The sequence below is a fragment of the Notolepis coatsorum genome, assembly GCF_963971535.1.
Source record: "Notolepis coatsorum genome assembly, chromosome: 2".
Classification (NCBI taxonomy): Eukaryota; Metazoa; Chordata; class Actinopteri; order Aulopiformes; family Paralepididae; genus Notolepis; species Notolepis coatsorum.
Window position 1 is genome coordinate 171,463,038 of NC_140166.1, and position 20,746 is coordinate 171,483,783.

General features: G+C 43.8%; 1 protein-coding gene across 2 annotated transcripts in view; it reads left to right on the forward strand.

Moving 5' to 3' along the window:
- The window catches only part of ryk (receptor like tyrosine kinase), a 140,291-nt gene that overhangs the window by 31,230 nt on the left and 88,315 nt on the right, over positions 1 to 20,746 (forward strand). For both annotated transcript variants that reach the window (XM_084307356.1, XM_084307357.1), the window contains exons 2-5: positions 12,615 to 12,736; positions 17,348 to 17,447; positions 17,790 to 17,921; positions 20,121 to 20,183. In XM_084307356.1, coding sequence (XP_084163482.1) covers positions 12,615 to 12,736; positions 17,348 to 17,447; positions 17,790 to 17,921; positions 20,121 to 20,183 — 417 coding nt within the window. The remainder of the gene's footprint in view (positions 1 to 12,614; positions 12,737 to 17,347; positions 17,448 to 17,789; positions 17,922 to 20,120; positions 20,184 to 20,746) is intronic.

Consider the following 20,746-nt stretch of genomic DNA (forward strand, 5'->3'; position numbering starts at 1 on the left):
CATCCTTTTTTTCTTCTTCTTCTTCGCCCTGAGGGGGAACTCTTGTGGAATAAAAGAGGAGAAAATGATGTATGGTGTCTTTGAAGTGAGTGAAAGAAAACCTCAGAGATGGTGACTTAAAAGAGTGTTTTTCCACCAGCTGAAGAATGCCGCTAGAGCACGGACTGCTTTAGCACCACTGTGTTGTTGTTGTTGTTGTTGTTGTTGTAGCCTTGACTAGATGGTGCATTTCTACCATTTATTTACGGTAATGCCAACGGCACCAGCTAGTCTTCCTGGGGTCTGTAAAATCCAGTACATCATACACACATAATCTGCGTCAGGTTATGTTCGTCACATGTGCGCCTCTTAATCGCGTTAACTTAACGTTATTCTCAAGACATTCAGTCCGACATACGTTCAATTCTTGACTCTTCTTCCCCCCGGCGAGTGGACGGTTGCGTTAAAGGACGAATTAGTCTCAGGATTAGTCTCGGTGTCCATCGCCCGGGAACCAGAACAAGACATTATACATCAACCAACACTGGGACTATTGATCCCTGGGATTCATGAGATTTGTATTAGTTAAGCACGTCCCACACGTGAGGATCGTCCTGTGCCCTTTCTGACCCTCTCGTCTACATCACAGTCCCACAGGCGCTGTGATGTTGACCTGGAAGTCAAGTCACATCTGAAAGTGGTTTTCCGTTCCTGCGCGGCCAAGCTCCGTCAGCCACGGCCAGGATAGACCTAATCTCTCATTTTGCCTCTCGCCTCCTCACCTGTTTGGCATTAGTCTGGGCACTCGCACGGCCACCTGCAGAAAGAGAGGTGTGTGTGTGGGGCTGCCAGTGCAGAATTCTCACCCCCGTAACCGGCTGGAAGCGGGACGGATATGATGGAACGCACACTGAACTGGCGCCCGCTTCACTCCACACCGGACACGCCCCCACGTGTGTAGGGGGGTAGGGATAAGACCCATGCTGAGGCTATTTTCTCTGGGCGCCAGACACAGAATTGCAGAAATGCGCCTAAAACCCCCGTGCTTGGTGTGTTCTTGCGCCAATTATGCCTCTCATGCACGTGACCATTCTGTTCCCACCTCCCATCTGTTTCAGGGGCTCAGGAGAGTTGTGCAGAATTCTGGGGTAGATCCAGCCCCCTGAATCGCTTTCCAAATTCATATGATAATGTGATTCAGTTCATGCGATTCAGAAATCTGAATGGCTTGAATCGAATCGTAGAATTATGGAATTTGGAAAAATGGCAGCAGTGACCCCCCCCCCCCCCCCCCCCTCTGAATGGGCAAGGTCAATACGTTGTCGTGATCTCGGAACCTTTTAAAGAAAGAAACGTGTTAGAGTTACACAGGCCTACAGTGTAAGTGTAGCGTTAGGCCTATTCCAGATAAGCCTCACTTGTAAACAAACTGTTTGTGGATTGCCACCTAAGGCCTAATCATAATCCCAGTCATTTTTATCCTATTATTCTTATTATCCAAAGTCTGTATACACATTGCATTATGTTTTGTGTGGCGATAAGCAAGCACATTCTCACACCAACAGTCTGTTTTTGCTAAAAACAAATCTAAATCCCAAACTCTGTGTGGAAAGTGGTGTACACAATAGTCCTACTTCATTTTCTATATGTACACATGTTCTTAATACATCTGGCTGCTAGATGGATTTGGACTAACACTGTACCACTACAGCTATTGTATATTTTCAGTCAAGTGTGTGAACCATCAACATTCCACCAGGGGTTGAACCAAAGGCTACAACAAGATACTTGGTTGATGACTCGCTATAGTGTCATAGTTGAGAATGACCATGATCGTCATAAATCTCAGTGCACAGGAGAACATGATAATATGTTGTTCCAGAGTGTCTTATGATTGTTTTTAGCTGGAAATCATGTTTGCATGATGTATGTCTGCACTCTGCAGTAAACAAAAAAATTCTTTCCTGGTCTCCCTTTACCACTTTATCCAACCAGGAGAGAGAATTCCACACGGCAAAAATGGTCTGACAAAAATAATAAATAGAAATGAGTTTTTATTTGCTTGAAGCAAGTAAACTAATCTGCCAGTGCAGTAAGCAAATGTTGCAAATAAGTACACATTTCTAGGGCTCTCTCTCCTGATTGGATGAAGTGGTAAGGAATACCAGAAAATATATTTTGTGTTTACTGCAGAGCGGAGGGACTGGGGGACCCATGTTACTGACCAAACACACACAGCATGTAGAGCTATTTAACACTTAATTTAACAAAAGAAAACGCCACGTACAGCACCTTTAACAATTCCCACCTAAACATCTAAAATACATTTAAAAACGACTATTTGCAAACTTTCTTATCAATCCATGGGCATTCTAACACACAAGGCTGTTTCCCGTTGGTCTCCTGCTCCCATCACGTACGAGCAGTAAGCCTCCTCAGCCGTAGTGTCCCTGTGAAACCCAAGATCATGAGATCCTCTCCCTGCGTTACCCTGCGTTACCCTGCGTTACCCTGCGCCTGCCTCATTCCTACAGGTTTGTTTGGAGTTTCCAGTTGATAGAATTTCGAGCCAGCCCTCATTTCCCCCCCTCCCCTGTTAATGTGTCCAGTATCTCTCCAGTGAGAGGCCGTGGGGGGGGGGGGGGGGGGTTTATCTCCTGGGCACTCAGGGATGGAGGCTCTGGGAGGCACAGTGCGACTCCCTGCACAGGAGGGTCTTTGTTATACCTGTCCTGGTCCGACCACCTGGCCGCTGCCATCTTTTGTTCTCCCCTTCCAAAGCCTGCAACGTGATCCAGAGCTTGCAGGGGAACACGGCGTGTTTACTTTACTCTGGAAGGGCCGACATCGTGGTTTCATTTATTACCCCAGAAGTGTCGCTCGACAACTCGCTATTTACACGTTTTAGTAGATTGAATCGATCAAATACGGTGGAATAGCAGTTATTTTTTTAGACCACCAGTTTTGGTACAATGTATGCAATTTGTGCGGCTTGGCTGTAAAAGAGTGTGCGTTCGCTAAGACGTCCCTAACCTGGAATGCAAGTTCAACGCTCATGACACTGTGTTCCGTCTGCCCCGAGGCTGGTATCCCTTACTGAACTGGATTGTTACAGCAGAGCAACAGAAGGGAGCTGTAGACACAAAGGGTGGTTAGAATCTAGAGTCGTTTATGCATGGTGAGCGGCATTGAAGGAGAACACCACTGGAATTAAGAATTCATGAAGTATGTTATTTCCATGGCCTAGAAAAGTTCAGTCAACATGTGTGACCATCAGGGTTCCCTCTCGTCCTGTAAAACCTGTAAAACCTAGATTTCCAGCCATGGACAATTTACCAAAATATCCTGGGGGGAAAAAATCGATGTTGTCCTGGATTTTTTAGCCCCTCACTCATATTGCCTGTGTAAACCTAGTATTTTGTTTGAAACTAGCCTGGTTATAGGATTATAGCAGCGCTGCCCAAGGCAATTTGTGCACCACGCTCCCTTTGTTTTGGCCTGCCATGGCATTCAAGCTCATGCTTATTCTCCTTATTCTTTTATTGCTGTAAACCATAATGACTACAAAACGTACATTTTGTGTAGCTAAAAAATACATAATCTGAGTTTTACAGCAACTTCCCTATTAAATTACGTACATTTACAAGGAATTGTTGGCACACAGGAGTTGGTGCTAACAACAAGAGGAGGCCAGATGACCTTATTGTACAGTCAGCAGTGATGGGTGTAGCAGTCACCTGTAATGAACACGAGACACTTCACCATAAACCCTGCATCATTAAAATAGGAGAAATAAAACTGGGGTTAAATGTGTGGATACTAGACCTACCGGGTAAGTTATATGACCGGTTGTGTTGTGAGTGGATATGACCGTTTGTGAAGTGCTGTCCTGGATTGTCAAGAAACATTTCTGGAAATGTCCTGAAAAGGTCCTGGAAAATGATTTCTCAAAAACAGTGAGAACCCTGGACCATGAGCCACTCTCTCATAAAGCCACAGAAGCAAGGCTCAAACCTGTGATGTCATCAGGTATACAGAGGCTGGAGCTGTTCCATAGACAATGAATGGGAGACTGATTCTGTGGACCCACGGAATGTTTGTTTGAGTTTTTATACCCAAATGAGCTTTATTCGGTAGTAGTGTTCTCAGTTGTGAAACAGAAATGTACCCATATCCCCTGAACATTCCCCTGAGTGTTCTCAGTGTCATCTATAACGTCTCCCAATTCATTGTCTATGGAGCAGCTCTAGTCTTTGGATTTAGGACAGAGTTGTTTGTGCTCACTAATATTTTTGAACCGTCTTAGACTACGTGAATAACATGGTATGAATTATTAGATTGGGCGTAGTTCCCCTTTAATACAACAAGGTGGAGGGGGGGGGGGGCAATCAGGTAATGGCAGAGACCAGAATACCACCCTAGGCGTTGTTGTTCTGATGTGGTCCTACTGTAGGTTTCCTCTTTTAGGTTCCGATGCTTTCAAGGAGTCGCCTACTGGGTCATGTGTTGTTTCGACGGCGTAGTAAAAGTAGAAAGCTTGTCCTTTTTATGTGGTGTGCCTCTGTTGCCTCGAGGCTGGGGTTTTCTTTTAACCCCCCCACCACCCTCCCTGAGTCCCCCCCCCCCCCCCTTCTGCCACCAGTCTGATGTCTTGGGTGATTCAGTTCCTGCACAACCATTACCACATTCCTATCCTAGCCATTCATTTCAGTCGCTCTTCTGTACCTCATCCCTTGATCAGATTTAGCCGTGGCGCTGCTCTTCGTGGTATATAGGCCATAGGCTTTTCACCTCTAGACATACCAGCGCTGTATAATTTATTTACTACATTCGTTGACGTCAGGGTCAGGGACATTACTGGACCGTGCGCTGGTAGCTACCGGTAGCTCTCGAGCGGGTCTGCACTATGCGTCATCTCTCCAGGTGGAGAGAAGGGCAGACTGCTGTTGTCTCAAAGAGTCACATTTTCAGCGTTTAAGAAAGACACTCACTTTCAGATTGACACCATGTGTATTTTCACTATTTTGAAATTCTTCATTCGGTTTTTTTTTTATGTAGTTTTAATGGCATGACACTTGCTCACAACATAGAGCACCGTATTAATTTTCAATTAAAGTAAAAACACATCGTTTTCGTCCAACAGCAGCGATATGTAGGCCTTATAGGTAGATCCTGAGGGGTAGGTAGATACTCTATTTTTGGGGAGTAAAATATTCCGATATCAATATCGGCTGATATTCTTCATATTATGTGTATATATATTTAATTTAGTCCCACACTTCCCTTCTTCCATCCTCAACCATCTGTAAAAAAATTATAAATTACGAGACATTAACTGAATTATATTTGAGCTCGAACCAAACTATTTTGAATAGCATGTTCTATTTTTTATTCTATTCTAAATAGCTTAATCTTCACTAATGATTCATTTATATGAATATATTTATATAAGAAAACAACTATGTAATGAGTGACGTCACTGGAAAAACATCTGATGTTGGCTCTACTAACTTTAAACCATGTATTCTCTACTCTATCAAGCTAGCTATGAGATTCATGCGTGAGTATTATGACTGAGTTATAAACAATGTCAGAGTCTGAGAGCGCTCTAAATCAGCAGACCGATTAATCGGTCAGGCTCTACTTATAGTAGTGTAGTCAAAATGTAGGCCCTTAATCTGTTTAGTGAGGGATGCTAATGTTATTGTTGTGGAATTCCCCTACGTCTATTAGTGTATATCCTTTCTCAAGCGCAATAGTGGAAGTAGTTTAACCATGAAATGATTATTATAAAAGAGAACCTCCCTCCCTCTTGGCTGTTCGCAACACAGTCTGGGTGTTAAGGGGACTATCCGCTGCTTGGCTAATGTGGTTAGACCACAGGTTGTTGTAACCAGCTAGTTGCCGGCAGTGTAAGAATTGTCTGCAGTGGTGTGTTGTGAGTCATGGAAACCAGCCGACGTGATGAGGATCTGGCGAGAGACTCTTAGCACATTGTGATGGCTAACCAGCCAAGACTGCTGTTTACAAACATATGGGCTTTTCCATTGCTTTCTCCCGCCTCAGCCTCGGAGGAGTGCTGTGATCTGCTGAGGTCTAAAGCACTAGTGTACAGCTCAGCCAGAGGAGTGCTGTGATCTGCTGAGGTCTAAAGCACTAGTGTACAGCTCAGCCAGAGGAGTGCTGTGATATGCTGAGGTCTAAAGCACTAGTTTATATCTCCACATCATTTACCAATCTGCCCACTACACAATCCCTAGCCTCACTCTCAATGACCAGACTAATCCACTACACATGCCCTAGTCTCACTCTCAATGACCAGACTAACCCACTACACATGCCCTAGTCTCACTCTTAATGACCAGACTAACCCGCTACACATCCCCTAGCCTCACTCTCAATGACCAGACTAATCCACTACACATGCCCTAGTCTCACTCTCAATGACCAGACTAACCCACTACACATGCCCTAGTCTCACTCTCAATGACCAGACTAACCCACTACACATGCCCTAGTCTCACTCTCAATGACCAGACTAACCCACTACACAGCGTCACAGCCCCTAGTCTGACTCTCAATGACCAGACGAATCAACTACACATGCCCTAGTAGTCTCACTCTCAATGACCAGACTAACCCACTACACATCCCCTAGCCTCACTCTCAATGTCAATGACCAGACTAACCCACTACACATGCCCTAGTCTCACTCTCAATGACCAAACTAACTCACTACACAGCCCCTAGTCTGACTCTCAATGACCAGACTAACCCGCTACACAACCCCTAGGCCTCACTGTCACACGCATCCCCTATCCCCGCTTTCAACTCACACACATCCCCTATCCCCGCTCTCAACTCACACACACACACCCCCTATCCTCACTCTCAATGGCTGCTTCTTAACTAAGGAGTGTGGGGTTGATTGACTGCTGTTGTGAGGATGTTGTGTCTGGGCCTGTTTCAGCTAAGTGACTCTGTGGGGAAGGACGAGCGTCAGGCTTCAGTTCTGCCCTTCCCCTCTCCTGCCCTGGCTGCATAGTTTTAATTGGTATCAGCGTGGTGGCCCCATGCAGGGATACGAGAGAGTCACACAGAGTTTGAGCGCGATGAGGAAGGTAATTATCGACGCTCTAATCTGTGGCTGCGTGTGTGTGTGTGTGTGTGTGTGTGTGGATCTGAAGTCCACGCCTGGGGTTTTGCGCATGAGCGCCCGTGTATAAAAGGTACGAAGCGTCCACTATTGTGTTCAGTCAGCGGTAAGGGCATGGCCAGTTTAGCCAGCTGGGTATCGCTCCGAGGAGGCGGAGGAATGTCTCTCCCCCCCAGACTCCTTCTAGTCCATTACCTCATGAGGTGTCAAAACGTCCCGAGGCATCAGCGTTAACCCATCCAGCGGTGCCCACGGGGCCCGTCCGACCCTCCGGGGCTCAGGGTTAGACACGGGTCTATCCAGAGGTACCCCCCCCCCCCCCCTCCCCGCCAGTTCCTCCAGTGGGCAAAGGCCCCCGTGAATGTTTCTAATTGAGCCAATGTGAGAAAGGTCCATGAGAAGCACTGAGCTCTTCTGAGACAGTGCCCTGGGGTATTGGGGGGAGCCTGGCCACATTCTTCCCCTCCTCTCTTTTAACTCGATCCTCAGAGACTGATAGACGGGCTCCACTCCCCCAGACAGAGGCCTTCTACCTACTGATAACGCTGCCCTCAGGCCGGGGCTGGGGATTTCACAACCCTCACAGAGTATTCACTGCAGCGCTTTGACCCCATACCTCTTCAGTTTCAGTGACAGTCCGGTGAAAGACCATTTTCTTAGAATATCTTTATATACATAGCTCTACTGTGTTAAAGGAACATGCCAACTTTTTGGGAAATTAGCTTATTTGCCATCTACACTGGAGTTAGACAAGCAGATACAGTACATACCCTTTTCTTCTCTGTGCATGCATTAGGCGTGTTCCTTTTAACACTTTAAGCGCCAGATTATCCTCATCCTGTAGTCAATGGGCCACGCTAAAAGATAGGCATTTTCACTGTGCGTCACAATGTTTGCAGAGCTATATCTATATTCTATATTATAGCTATGGAGACAATACTATGGCTCATTTGAAGGTCACTATCTCTCGTCCAACATGTAAAAACATGTATACGTTCACGTGTTATCCTGTGGTGAATATTGTATAGTTTCTGAGTGATCCGGGCTAATTCCTGAAAGCTGAGTTATGGAGCACTGTGTGAATTTAGCTAAAGTCATTCGTGTTGCTCGCCTGGATACGTTACTATTTCAAAATCAAAGGTATATAATAGGTATTATGTTTCATCATGAATGCATCAAGGGGGGGGGGGGTTTGATGCTCTGATCGTCAATTGATTTTATAATATTATAAAATTTAAATAAAACATTTATCATAAATTATGTAGCCTATCTGCATCCGTTTGGCGCTCGGCGCTCCATCAAGACGTCACCATCACTTTTGTACCAACCGTGCTCTTATTAGATTATTTATGTTGATGAAACGATGAGTTATATTGATTTAATTTAAAGTTGATTTAATAAAAAGAAAAAATCATTTAATCAGATTAATCACTTTATTCAAATTGAGGATTTTGTTTGAGGATATTTAAAATATATATATATATATAAAAGATTTATGATTACGTCATAAAATATGACGACAGACATTCAAAGCTTCATTTGAAAACTTCAATAGAAGCTTCGAATGTAAAAAAAATAATTACATTCGGTACAGCCCTACATATTTTCGGGGTTGTCTCACTCTCACTTGAGTGTTTTGATGTGCTTCAGTTTGGGCACTAAAGAGCTCTCAAGTGCTAACAGATGTAGTTAGCCTGTGTGTCTGTCACTGAAAGGAACCCCCCCGATCCACGCTGGTGTTTTTGAGTGAATATTTAGCTTTCTCCATGTGGCAAAGTGTATGTTGTCGTTTCTTATAGTCCTGTTGTGTTTCCGTCTCCCTCAAGGTAAGATGACTTGATTTGTTGTGAATGGAAGCACTTTTCGCACTGTGTGTATGTGTGTGGGGGGGTCATCAGGGGTGGGGGTCATCGTTGGTTGCTTTTCTTGGCAGGGGCAACAATTGCAATGTTCTAAGAATGTGGTCTTCCCCACAGTTGCGGTGCTGTGTAGGAAATATCTGATACAGAAGCAAAGGGAAAAATTGCCTCCATGAAGCAGATGTTGTGACAGAGTTTGCAGGGACAGAATCTGACCCCTAAAACCTTCCCAGATGTTAGACCTGCAGTAAGCCTGTGTGACATTAAACAACAAATCAAACATCTCACCTGCCATACAGTAACATCCAAACAGCAACAATCTAGTGTTTTAAAAGTAAGGTGTACTGAACATGTAATTCATGGAATATGAGATTACATTTGAGATTAGATTAAAATATATCGTCATTATACAGCACAACAAAAAGAGGTTTGGGATCCAACTAGAGTGTAACAGTAAAGTGCAATATAGTAATATATAGGGATGTCCGATATTATCGGCCTACCGATATTATCGGCCGATATTGGCATTTTTTTTTTACATTTATTTAACCTTTATTTACCCAGGCAAGCAAGTAAGAACAAATTCAGATTTTATTTATTGTCAAAAGTATGCATAATGTTGTGCATGGGGGGGGGGACCCTGCATATATCGGTATCGGTTGATATCGGTATCGGAAATTAAGAGTTGGACAATATCGGTATATCGGTAAAAAAGCCAATATCGAACATCCCTAGTAATATACAATGTACATATATAAATTAGTACTACTGAGTATAGTGCTAATCAGATGTATGTACAGAGTTGTAGTATTAATATGTACACTACAGTGATATCCGTACCGAACCGAACTGTTTCAGTGTGTACTAGGGCTGTCTTAAATACTTCGAAGCTTCGAAGCTTCGTTCGATGGCACAAGCTTCGAACATTAAAAAGAAATCGAAGTTTAAAAAAAGAATATATATATATATATATTTTTTTTTTCTTCGATTTTTTTTTTTTTTTTTTTTTTTCGGTGTGTGTGACTGTGTGTGTGTGTGTGGGTGCATGGGGCCATTGGGTGGGGTCGGGGGACAAATACACTGGAGGAAAGTAACCCAGCTCAGCACTGCCCAAATTATATCATCACTATTGCCTGTTTGAAGGATATCATCCTCAAACACATATACACCACCTACACGCCTATTCTCAGTCCTTGCCCCACAATGGTGGAATGAACTACCCACCCCAGTTAGGACAGCCGAATCCCGTCCAATCTTTCGCCGTCGACTAAAGACGCACTTCTTCAACCATTATCTGAAATAAAATAAAAAAAATAAAATAAAAAAAATCTAACCCTAACTAACCTTACTGTCATGCACTTGTCCTAATAAACTAACCTACACTGTAACACGCAACACTTTGATGAATATTGTTACTCAGCTGATAGAGTTGTATCCTTCCTGATGACCTGTCGTACAGAACTTGTAAGTCGCTTTGGATAAAAGCGTCAGCTAAATGACTAAATGTAAATGTGAATGTAAATGCCTTGTAGAATTCCACACAGAAAGATACTGGGATGAATAAACAAAATAGGAAATAAAATGTAGAAATGCATGCAATACATAAATAAATATGAATCTCCATATATGAAATAGAACATTTAGATAAGGTGCTACTGAGATGTTTTGGTGAGTTCTTTGTTTTTTTGTGGAAGTAGCCCTTCTTAAAAATGCATGAACATTCACTGATAATTGGTCTGTAGTGGAGTCTACAAGGTCTACATTGCCGGACCATGTAGAATCCGGACCTTGTAGACTGACATAATTCTGTGCATAGTTTAGTCTACACAGGCCATATTTCAAATAATCAAAATCTTACTTCATTCATCTTAAACATTCTTGATTTGGGGGATTGGTAGTTCCCATGAAATCTGAAGTTGTTCAAACGACAACAGCGATCCACCTTGAATTAAATCACACAGCCGTGTTGGCTGCGTCACAGTCACGAAAGGGGCTACTTAATTCATTAATCCAATCCACTTTATTTATAGAGCACATTTAAAAACAACAAAGTTTACCAAAGTGCTGTACAAGTCCCACAACATAAGATAAAAAAAAATAAAAATAAAAAAAATTTATATAAAAAAATGTATTAATTTTTTTTTAATTCGAAGCTTCGAATTAAAATCGAAGCTCGGCCCCGAAGCTTCGATTGCCAAAAAAAAATTCGAAGGTCAGCCCTAGTGTGTACCGTACCGAAAGGCTGTGTAGTGTACCGAACGAATACACCGGTATGTTAACCACTAACGACCGCCCCACTACGACCGCCCACCGGGGGCTGTTTTTTTCACACTCTAATAACGAATACACCGGTATGTTAACCACTAACGACCGCCCACAGGGGCTGTTTTTTTCACAATCTAATATAATTCTAAAAAAAAAAAAAATTACAAGTCGATTATTAATTTCAATATAGAATATTCGTTGACAGCCCTACAAGTACAATTAGTTACTGCACACTACATCACCCCTGAGTGGAACATGGAAAGCCAAACTTTCCCCCACTGTACCGAAAACCCGTACCGAACCTTGACTTCAAAACTGAGGTACGTACCGTACCGTGGTTTTTGTGTACCGTTACACCCCTAATGCAGGCATATTCAGTAGTGATGCACGATATATCGGCCACCGATATAAGATCGGCCGATATGGCAGTTTTTTTACACATCGGTATCGGTCCGATATCAAGATAGTGCCGATATGTACCGATATATAAAAAAAATATATAATTTAATTTTTAAATATTTTTTTTTATACTTGTTTTGGCCTTAAATAGTTAAAATATTTCTTTATTTCTGAAAATAAGTTGCAAAAGTACAAAAAGAAAGCGTTTTGGAAAATAGCTCTTTATTTGATTATCATAAAGTGTTTTCTATACAGAGATATCGACATCGGTAAATATCGGTATCGGCCAGAACAGCAATATTAATATCGGTTATCGGTATTGGCCACAATTTTCACATCGGTGCATCACTAATATTCAGACATATGGATATATATATATATATATATACAGTACTATGCTGTAAATATGAATATATATACAGCACTATTGTACATGCCATCATAAAGTTATATAGGTAGACTATAGTAGAGGTTGGTAGTTATGATTATTATGATTACTATGATTACAGTGTAGGGCAGTTGTAGACAGTGAAAGCAGTAGGTAGGTATAATTGAGTCTAAGCAACAGACTTCAAAGTTTGTACAGTATGGGTAACGGAGCCTAGGGTATAGGCAACAGGAAAAGACTGCCTTAAAAATGCAAACAGGCATTTTATAATCCGGGTCGTCTTATATTCAGACCGATACGGTAGAACAAATCCGTTGCGTCACTTAACCTTAGTATGACCTCAGTATGACCTCAGTTTGGGGTCATTTGGACACAAATTATTGACATATAGGCTCATGCATTTTTCTCCATTAAAGAGATCTAACATCAGAGATCTAAATATCTTTCATGTTTAAAAATGCAGCAAATCAAGTCACTTTACTATTCTTGGTATTGGATTGTAGTACTGGGGAAATTGTCCCTGTTTTTAGCCTGGTATCAGACTGAATGTCTTCTTTTCCCCTCTCAGGCCTGGACGCAGAACTGTATTATGTGCGAGACGATGTGGTGAATAATTATGCCCTCTCCTTCACCCTGCCTGTGCCCAGTGAGACCAACAGCCTGCACTTCACATGGCACTCTAAGAACAAGGTAGGCTAGACCCATATGATCGATTGATTGACCGACTGACTGATTATTTGTATTATAGTGTCGTGCATCAACTTACAGGAGGACACTATACTGTACGTTGCCATTGGGGTACAACATAAAAATAAACTCCCATTTCACACGCACACGCACACACGACAATGATATATGGGTCAACTGGTTATATTGGCTGATTAAGTGTTTCCCCTACCATTGCCCGCCAACGGGACGTCCTGCCCCTCCAGAAAAAAGTATAATAAAAAAAATATGTATTACATTTTTTTTTTTAAGTTTGCTTTAATCACAGTAACGTTGGCGAGCTAGCTAAATTATATATACATCGGTTTTCATATAAATCAATCTTCACTAAGACTTTAAAACGGTGGTGCGGCACGGTCTACGGAGACGCATAAAAAAAAATCTACCAAATCCATCCCGACCGAGACTCTCCAAGTCTCTCTCTCTCTCTCTCCTTCAAGTACAGTATAAAAATGAACTGGATAGTTGATATAAGTTGATATATGAACTGGATAGTTCATATAAGCCCTTCTCCCTTTCTGTGTGTGTGTGTGTGTGTGGGGGGGGGGGGGGTCTTTGGCAAGTTTGATAGTATTTACTATGTATTGAGGATGGCCAGATAATGTTGATATTTAAACTTAAAAAATAATTATACAGAGAGAAGCTTCAGCAAGTAGAAAACGCTGCTGACCGACAAAAGAGAATCTCTCACTGAGGAAAACACAAAGGCCTATCCATCATGTATCACAATGATGTCAGCCAGTGATGGGGAGAAGCATGAACCTTTTAAAGGACATCTCTTTGAAATAAATAACATTTTACAGTTTTTTTCTGATTTCTTTTAAACAAATTATTTGTATTATTTAACTATTTAATTATTATTTAGTTATTGCACTGCGCTGGCAGTTGAACTGCATTGAACTGAACTGAATTGGAAAAAAGAAACCTCATAACCTAACTGGCACTGAACATTGAACTACACTGGCACTGTTTGCAGATGTACTGTTATTAAAGTTAGTTAAAAACATAATTTTGAGCGTGGCTGGGTAGCGCAGCGGAGACAGTGGGATCTAATCCAGCTGCGGTACCTCCGGCTTCTTGGTCGTCCATCCATACTGACACAATTGGCAGTGTCAGGGGGTGGGTCCTGGTTGTTGTAAACAGCGACTCCTACAGTTCGGTTGGGGCGCCTGCACAGCGAGGGAAGGATCTGGGGGAGGTAGTGTGACCCTTCCACAAGTTACACTCCCCCAGTGAGAGTCCGCGCTGCCAGGTGAAAAGAAGCAGTGGGCTGAGTACACATGCGTCTCTACTTTCCGTAGCTCCATTTCTGCAGACCCCTCTCTGATTGGTTGAGCCCATTTCTGCAGACCCCTCTCTGATTGGCCGCGCGCATGCGCATGCGCATGAGCCGCGACAAGCGCCTCTAGCCAGGAATCGAAACTCCGTTAAGCTCCAGAGAGAGAGGCTGAAAACCCACAGTTCTTGCCCGACGGATGGGAGCCGAATCTGACCAGAGCTCTCTCAGATTCAAAGTTTTAATTGCAGCCTGGAACATACATGTTTCGGAAACCAATGTGTAACTAACTAGACAGTTACAATATAACATTTATATTAATTAACCCAGTTAATGCCTTAAGAGAGAGTCTGGTGGTCAATGTCTGATTGCTACGGAAATGTTGTGTCTTACTAATAATAACTATTCCTTGGTCAATAGAAGTCTCTGTGATACTGCAGGGTTATAATAGAAGAAAGACAGTGTAAACAATATAATTAACTCTGAATATAATAATGAGGAAAAATAAACTGATACACAACAAGGTGCATGAGATGAGGTTATATGTAGAACATGGTACAGTTACTTACAGTAAGTGGGGAGTGCGTCATGGTACAGTTACAGTAAGTGGGGAGTGTAAACACTAAACAGTGATTCAAACCCCCTCAATGTACAGTTTCTGACAGCTGGGCTGTGTTGAACTTGTCACGTGAAATAACGTTATGTGAATAAACCGCGAAATAACATAACGTTATGTTATATAACGTTACAATGTACAGTTTCTGACAGCTGGCTGTGTTGTGAAATGTGCATAACATTATGAATAAACCGCGAAGTCACGCGAAATAACGTTATACGCGAATCTGGTAGTACATTTCTTTTTATCTTCTTGATATGATAACATTGCATCCGCCTTTTGCCATCAGAGAGGGGCTTCGCTCAACCAATCAGAGAGGGGTCTGCAGAAATGGGCTCAACCAATCAGAGAGGGGTCTGCAGAAATGGAGCTACGGAAAGTAAAGACGCGGTACACATGTGTTGGAGGAAGCATGTGATAGTCTCCGCCCTCCCAGACCGACGGTAGGGGGTAGAGTGCGCAACGACCAGGAAGGGGATTGGGAATTGGCATAACGACTAACATTGGGATGGGAGAAAAATGGAAAAAGGAGGGGGGAAAAGATAATAAAATAAATAAAATTAAATAAAAAAACATTTTGTATCGTTTTTTTTGGTTAAATATAAAATCAGAGAAATCCGAAAACTGGAAAATTCATATCCGAAAACGGGAAAAGATAAAAACGGATTTCATAGGGCCCTAGTTAAGGTGAGTTAATAAATTCACTCTGAAAACCTGCTCCGCTCTGATAAACTGACTCTTTGGTCAGAGCGTCCAGTGTGCACTCTGAGCCCTCAGAATTTCCGAACAACTTGAGTGCGCTCGCTCTGACACTGGTTGTAAATAGTTATGAGTGTTGTATGTGCTAGGGCTGACCTTCGAAGCTTTTTTTGGCAATCGAAGCTTCGGGGCAGAGCTTCGATTTTAATTCGAAGCTTTGAGAAAAAAGAATAGATTTTTATTTTTTATTTTTTTTATCTTATGTTGTGGGACTTGTACAGCACTTTGGTAAACTTTGTTGTTTTTAAATGTGCTCTATAAATAAAGTGGATTGGATTAATTAATTAAGTAGCCCCTTTCGTGACTGTGACGCAGCCAACAAGGTTTCACTCGGCTGCGCTGCCTGGGTGCATTGGGGCTGCTCTCACAGCCAACGACATGACTACATAATTATGTTGCAACCTTCGTCTATCAAGCAAACAATTATATTATATTTAATTTATCATTTATAATTATATCAGACAATGCACCTACAAAAGCAGATGATTACAATTAAATTAGCCAACTTGGTAACACATTAGTCATAGCAGCATAGGCATAGCCTTATTAATGTTTTGTGTGGCGTCGCCGTCGTGTACAACGATACTTAACATTTTTTTGGTGATTTGACAAAGTTGTTGTAGAGTTGTGATATGCCATTTTCTTCTGGCATATCTGGCACTCGGCTTTTTGGGCATTGTCTTTGCATATTTTAAAGTGTAACCACACGTCTGATGACTTCTTCGTCGACATGTCTGCTGCACATGTCCTTGTTGTTTTCAACACAGATAATCTCCACGTGCTTGTTGTAGAGAGGTCGAGGCGCCGCTTACTTTCGTTTCATTGGAATGGAGGCGGGAAGGCGCAGCTTACTTTCGTTTCATTGGAATGGAGGCGCAAGATTTTGGAGACAACATTTTTTTATTTTTTTTTATATTTTTTTTTAAACTTCGATTTTTTTTGTAATGTTCGAAGCTCGTGCCATCGAACAAAGCTTCGAAGTATTTAAGACAGCCCTAGTATGTGCCTCCCTGTATTGTAAATAGTTCATATGTGTGTTGTCACGACTGTATGTATAATTGTAAATAAGTTAATTTATGTTGTAAATAAATATTGTTAATATTTATTTACCTAATTTATGTGCAATCGTTTAATTTCAGCTCAGTGTAGAGAAATGCACCGATACTAACAACCGCCTTACTGCGCGCATCTATGACGACACTGTTGACACCACGTATCAGTGACACGCGCGCCCCGCGAAAACACTAGTAGTTTTGGGGGCCTACCAACCCCCCCTACCAACCCCCCCCCTGAAATAAATCCTAGGGGAAACACTGTATATCGCTATTGGCATTGACAGAATTCCTTACGACAATAGTGAAACAAATGTGTAAACTTGTGGCATGTTGAAACAGTGTTCCATACTGTTTTTGTTATAATGGACCATACCTAGACATGATGTTTATATAGCTGATAATATTCTAAGCACAAGACTTCAAAAGTTTATCAGCCGATACTATATCTATATCAGTTATCAGAAACGTAAGCTCCCAAATATTGAAACTGGCAGCCAAAGCTCTCGCATGGCTCTAGTCCTGCTGCTGAGTCCCCCGTTAAGTATATCAGCAGATATACTGAGGAAATGTAAGCTCCCAAATATTGAAATCTGCAGCCAAAAATCACTACTGCTGACGAGTCCCTTGTTACAAGCAGACACACAAAGACAAAAACAGACATGCATACACGCGCGCGCGCGCGCGCACACACACACACACACACACACACACACACACACACACACACACACACACACACACACACACACACACACACACACACACACACACACACACACACACACACACACACACACACACACACACACACACACACACATGCATACTCACCTGCCGCTGTTGTTATGAGGGCTTTATCTCGTCCCCAGGTGGACTACCGGATGGGCTTCCAGGTGGAGAACCCTGCTGCTATGAACCAGCCTCAGAGCAACATCACCAGTCAGGGGGAATTGCCTCACGCCGCCTCCGGTTCGTCCCACAGACACTCAAGACATTTAAACGCTGTCCTACGTTTCCTAACTATTAAATATATTCTCACCAGATGCTCCGCATTACAGGAGGCCAGGAGCACATTCCCTAATTATCCACTAACGATTAATCCAGGTGTGTGTGTGTGTGTGTGTGTGTGTGTGTGTGTGTGTGTATGTATTCTCATGTGTGTTCGTGTCTGTGTGTGTTTGTGCCTGTGTGTATGTATGTGCATGTGTGTATTCTCATGTGTGTGTATGTATTCTCATGTGTGTTCGTTTGTGTCTGTGTGTATGTATGTGCATGTGTGTATTCTCGTGTGTGTGTGTGTGTGTGTTACAGTCTTCAGAGTGGACCTGTTCTGCTCGGGGAAGGTGGACGGTGAGGCAGTCGTCACAGTGCAGCTCAACCTGACCATCCCTGCCAACAACTTCACAGTGCTCAACTTCAAGAGGAGGAAAATGTGTTACAAAAGTAAGTTTCTCAGCAAGAGGCGGGGTGTACAAATGAACATCTAACTTCATCATACGTGAATGAAAACCATGCTGTTGTTATTGACTTTTGTTTGCCTCTTGTGCGAAAAAGGTCTTGTATTGAATCTTTATAAAACAGGTAGCTCAAACTACGCCCCTTAGCTGTGACATAATAACCATTATACCACGGCCTGTCCTGAGCTTCAGTGCAGTCGGGGTGCTGCGTGTCGGATACGGGGCACGACCACACTGGAGTCTCATCGTTGACTACCAAAAACTCCAGGTTTCATTCGCTGCCTGTAGGGTAGAGCGGGTAGGAGAGGAGAGCAGCCAGAGCGAGTGAAACCCCCTCTGTGGAGCGGAGAGCAGCCAGAGCGAGTGAAACCCCCTCTGTGGAGCGGAGAGCAGCCAGAGCGAGTGAAACCCCCTCTGTGGAGCGGAGAGCAGCCAGAGCGAGTGAAACCCCCTCTGTGGAGCAGAGAGCAGCCAGAGCGAGTGAAACCCCCTCTGTGGAGCAGAGAGCAGCCAGAGCGAGTGAAACCCCCTCTGTGGAGCGGAGAGCAGCCAGAGCGAGTGAAACCCCCTCTGTGGAGCGGAGAGCAGCCAGAGCGAGTGAAACCACCTCTGTGGAGCAGAGAGCAGCCAGAGCGAGTGAAACCCCCTCTGTGGAGCAGAGAGCAGCCAGAGCGAGTGAAACCCCCTCTGTGGAGCAGAGAGCAGCCAGTGCGAGTGAAACCCCCTCTGTGGAGCGGAGAGCAGCCAGAGCGAGTGAAACCCCCTCTGTGGAGAGGAGAGCAGCCAGAGCGAGTGAAACCCCCTCTGTGGAGAGGAGAGCAGCCAGAGCGAGTGAAACCCCCTCTGTGGAGCAGAGAGCAGCCAGAGCGAGTGAAACCCCCTCTGTGGAGAGGAGAGCAGCCAGAGCGAGTGAAACCCCCTCTGTGGAGCAGAGAGCAGCCAGAGCGAGTGAAACCCCCTCTGTGGAGCAGAGAGCAGCCAGAGCGAGTGAAACCCCCTCTGTGGAGCAGAGAGCAGCCAGAGCGAGTGAAACCACCTCTGTGGAGCAGAGAGCAGCCAGAGCGAGTGAAACCCCCTCTGTGGAGCAGAGAGCAGCCAGAGCGAGTGAAACCCCCTCTGTGGAGCGGAGAGCAGCCAGAGCCAGTGAAACCCCCTCTGTGGAGCGGAGAGCAGCCAGAGCCAGTGAAACCCCCTCTGTGGAGCGGAGAGCAGCCAGAGCGAGTGAAACCCCCTCTGTGGAGCAGAGAGCAGCCAGAGCGAGTGAAACCCCCTCTGTGGAGCGGAGAGCAGCCAGAGCGAGTGAAACCCCCTCTGTGGAGCGGAGAGCAGCCAGAGCGAGTGAAACCCCCTCTGTAGTCGCAGCGCGCCACTCCAGAAGGGTTTACTAGTCTTAAACATCTCCTTCCTCCCTCCCCTGGTGAGAGAGAACGCCCGTCTGGGAGCTGATGTCCTGCGATGCTGCCTCGTCTGTGGTTTCTGTTACATCTGAACTTGAGCGGCTCGCCCCCATTGACCACGAATCCCAACCTGTGCGTGACATAAGAGCAAAATGGCCGCTGTGTGAATATGGTAAATGTATCTAGAATTGGAACAAAATCAGCGCACGTGAGTCGAAATAATTCATCAACAACAATACCCTAGCGTTGGCCCCCATCTGCCAGCTCTGAGCTGATAAACGACCCACAGAAGGAAATATAGCAGTGTTTGTCTTCAGCTCTGCTATTTCCAAACCCGACTGGAGATAATTACACTGTTGGCCAGAGGCTCCTTATATGTCATATGCTCGGAGGAAACACATTTATACTGGGTCTTATTTCGGGGCTTATTCCACTAGGCACATGACTCAAATTAGCAGCCGTTGAAGAATGGTGTTTGTGTACGGCACTGTGGCCCTGCACCGCACGGTTAAAACCGCCGCTTAAAATGTAGCCGGGTTTCCGTTTACGCTCTGCACCGTGTTTGGGCTGTGCCCGTGTTCCACGGCCTCTGGCACACTCCCCCGCGCCCAGAAGAAAATGCCTTCTGCATACTTGCACTAGTAGTAGTCTGTTTCTGTGTGATTTATTACGGAGTAAAAAAAGTTCCATTCTTGGTTTTGCACATTATTTCCTCTTTGGTTGAACATCTCAACAGCGTTGAGTTAATCACACCTGACCGTCTCTTCCTCTCCCCCTGTTTGCCACAGGAATAGATTCCGACCCAAAGATTCCCTCGCTCTCCAACAATAACACCATCCTACGGCCTGATAGTAAGTATTTCTAGGTCTGTGTTCCGCTCTCCGCTCTCCCCTCTCCTCCCTCCGCCAGCTCCATACATCATGTGTCACGGTGGGTCTGGATCAGGATGGAGCGTCTTAACCTCTTAACACTTTGGTTGCCTTGGGTTAAATTAATGATATACCATAGGTTGCCGGCTCTATTTGTCTATGGAGAAGTACCCCTTCTTTGCATGGCTATAACTTTTTAAATTCTATTGCTACATTGCCATTATTAGGGCCCATTCAAAGTCCTATATGTATTGTTCATTGTGTAGCAACGTTAAACTTTTTCATTCACATATTCATAGTAAAGTATGGTAATGTATAAGTATGTTTTCATCTCTTTCTGCAGCTTTCTCCAGAACGTGATCTATAGCCCCAAATGCATTATATTGATGATGCAATACAGTTTTATGGCAATCAGCGCGATATAAAAAATTCCAACTAGACGTACTTCTAGAAGTTACTACACGTCATCTGATGTTGACCGGATGGGCTAGGGGGCGTTTATAATTCCGTGGGCAGCGTTATACCAATCATCTAATGTGGGTCAA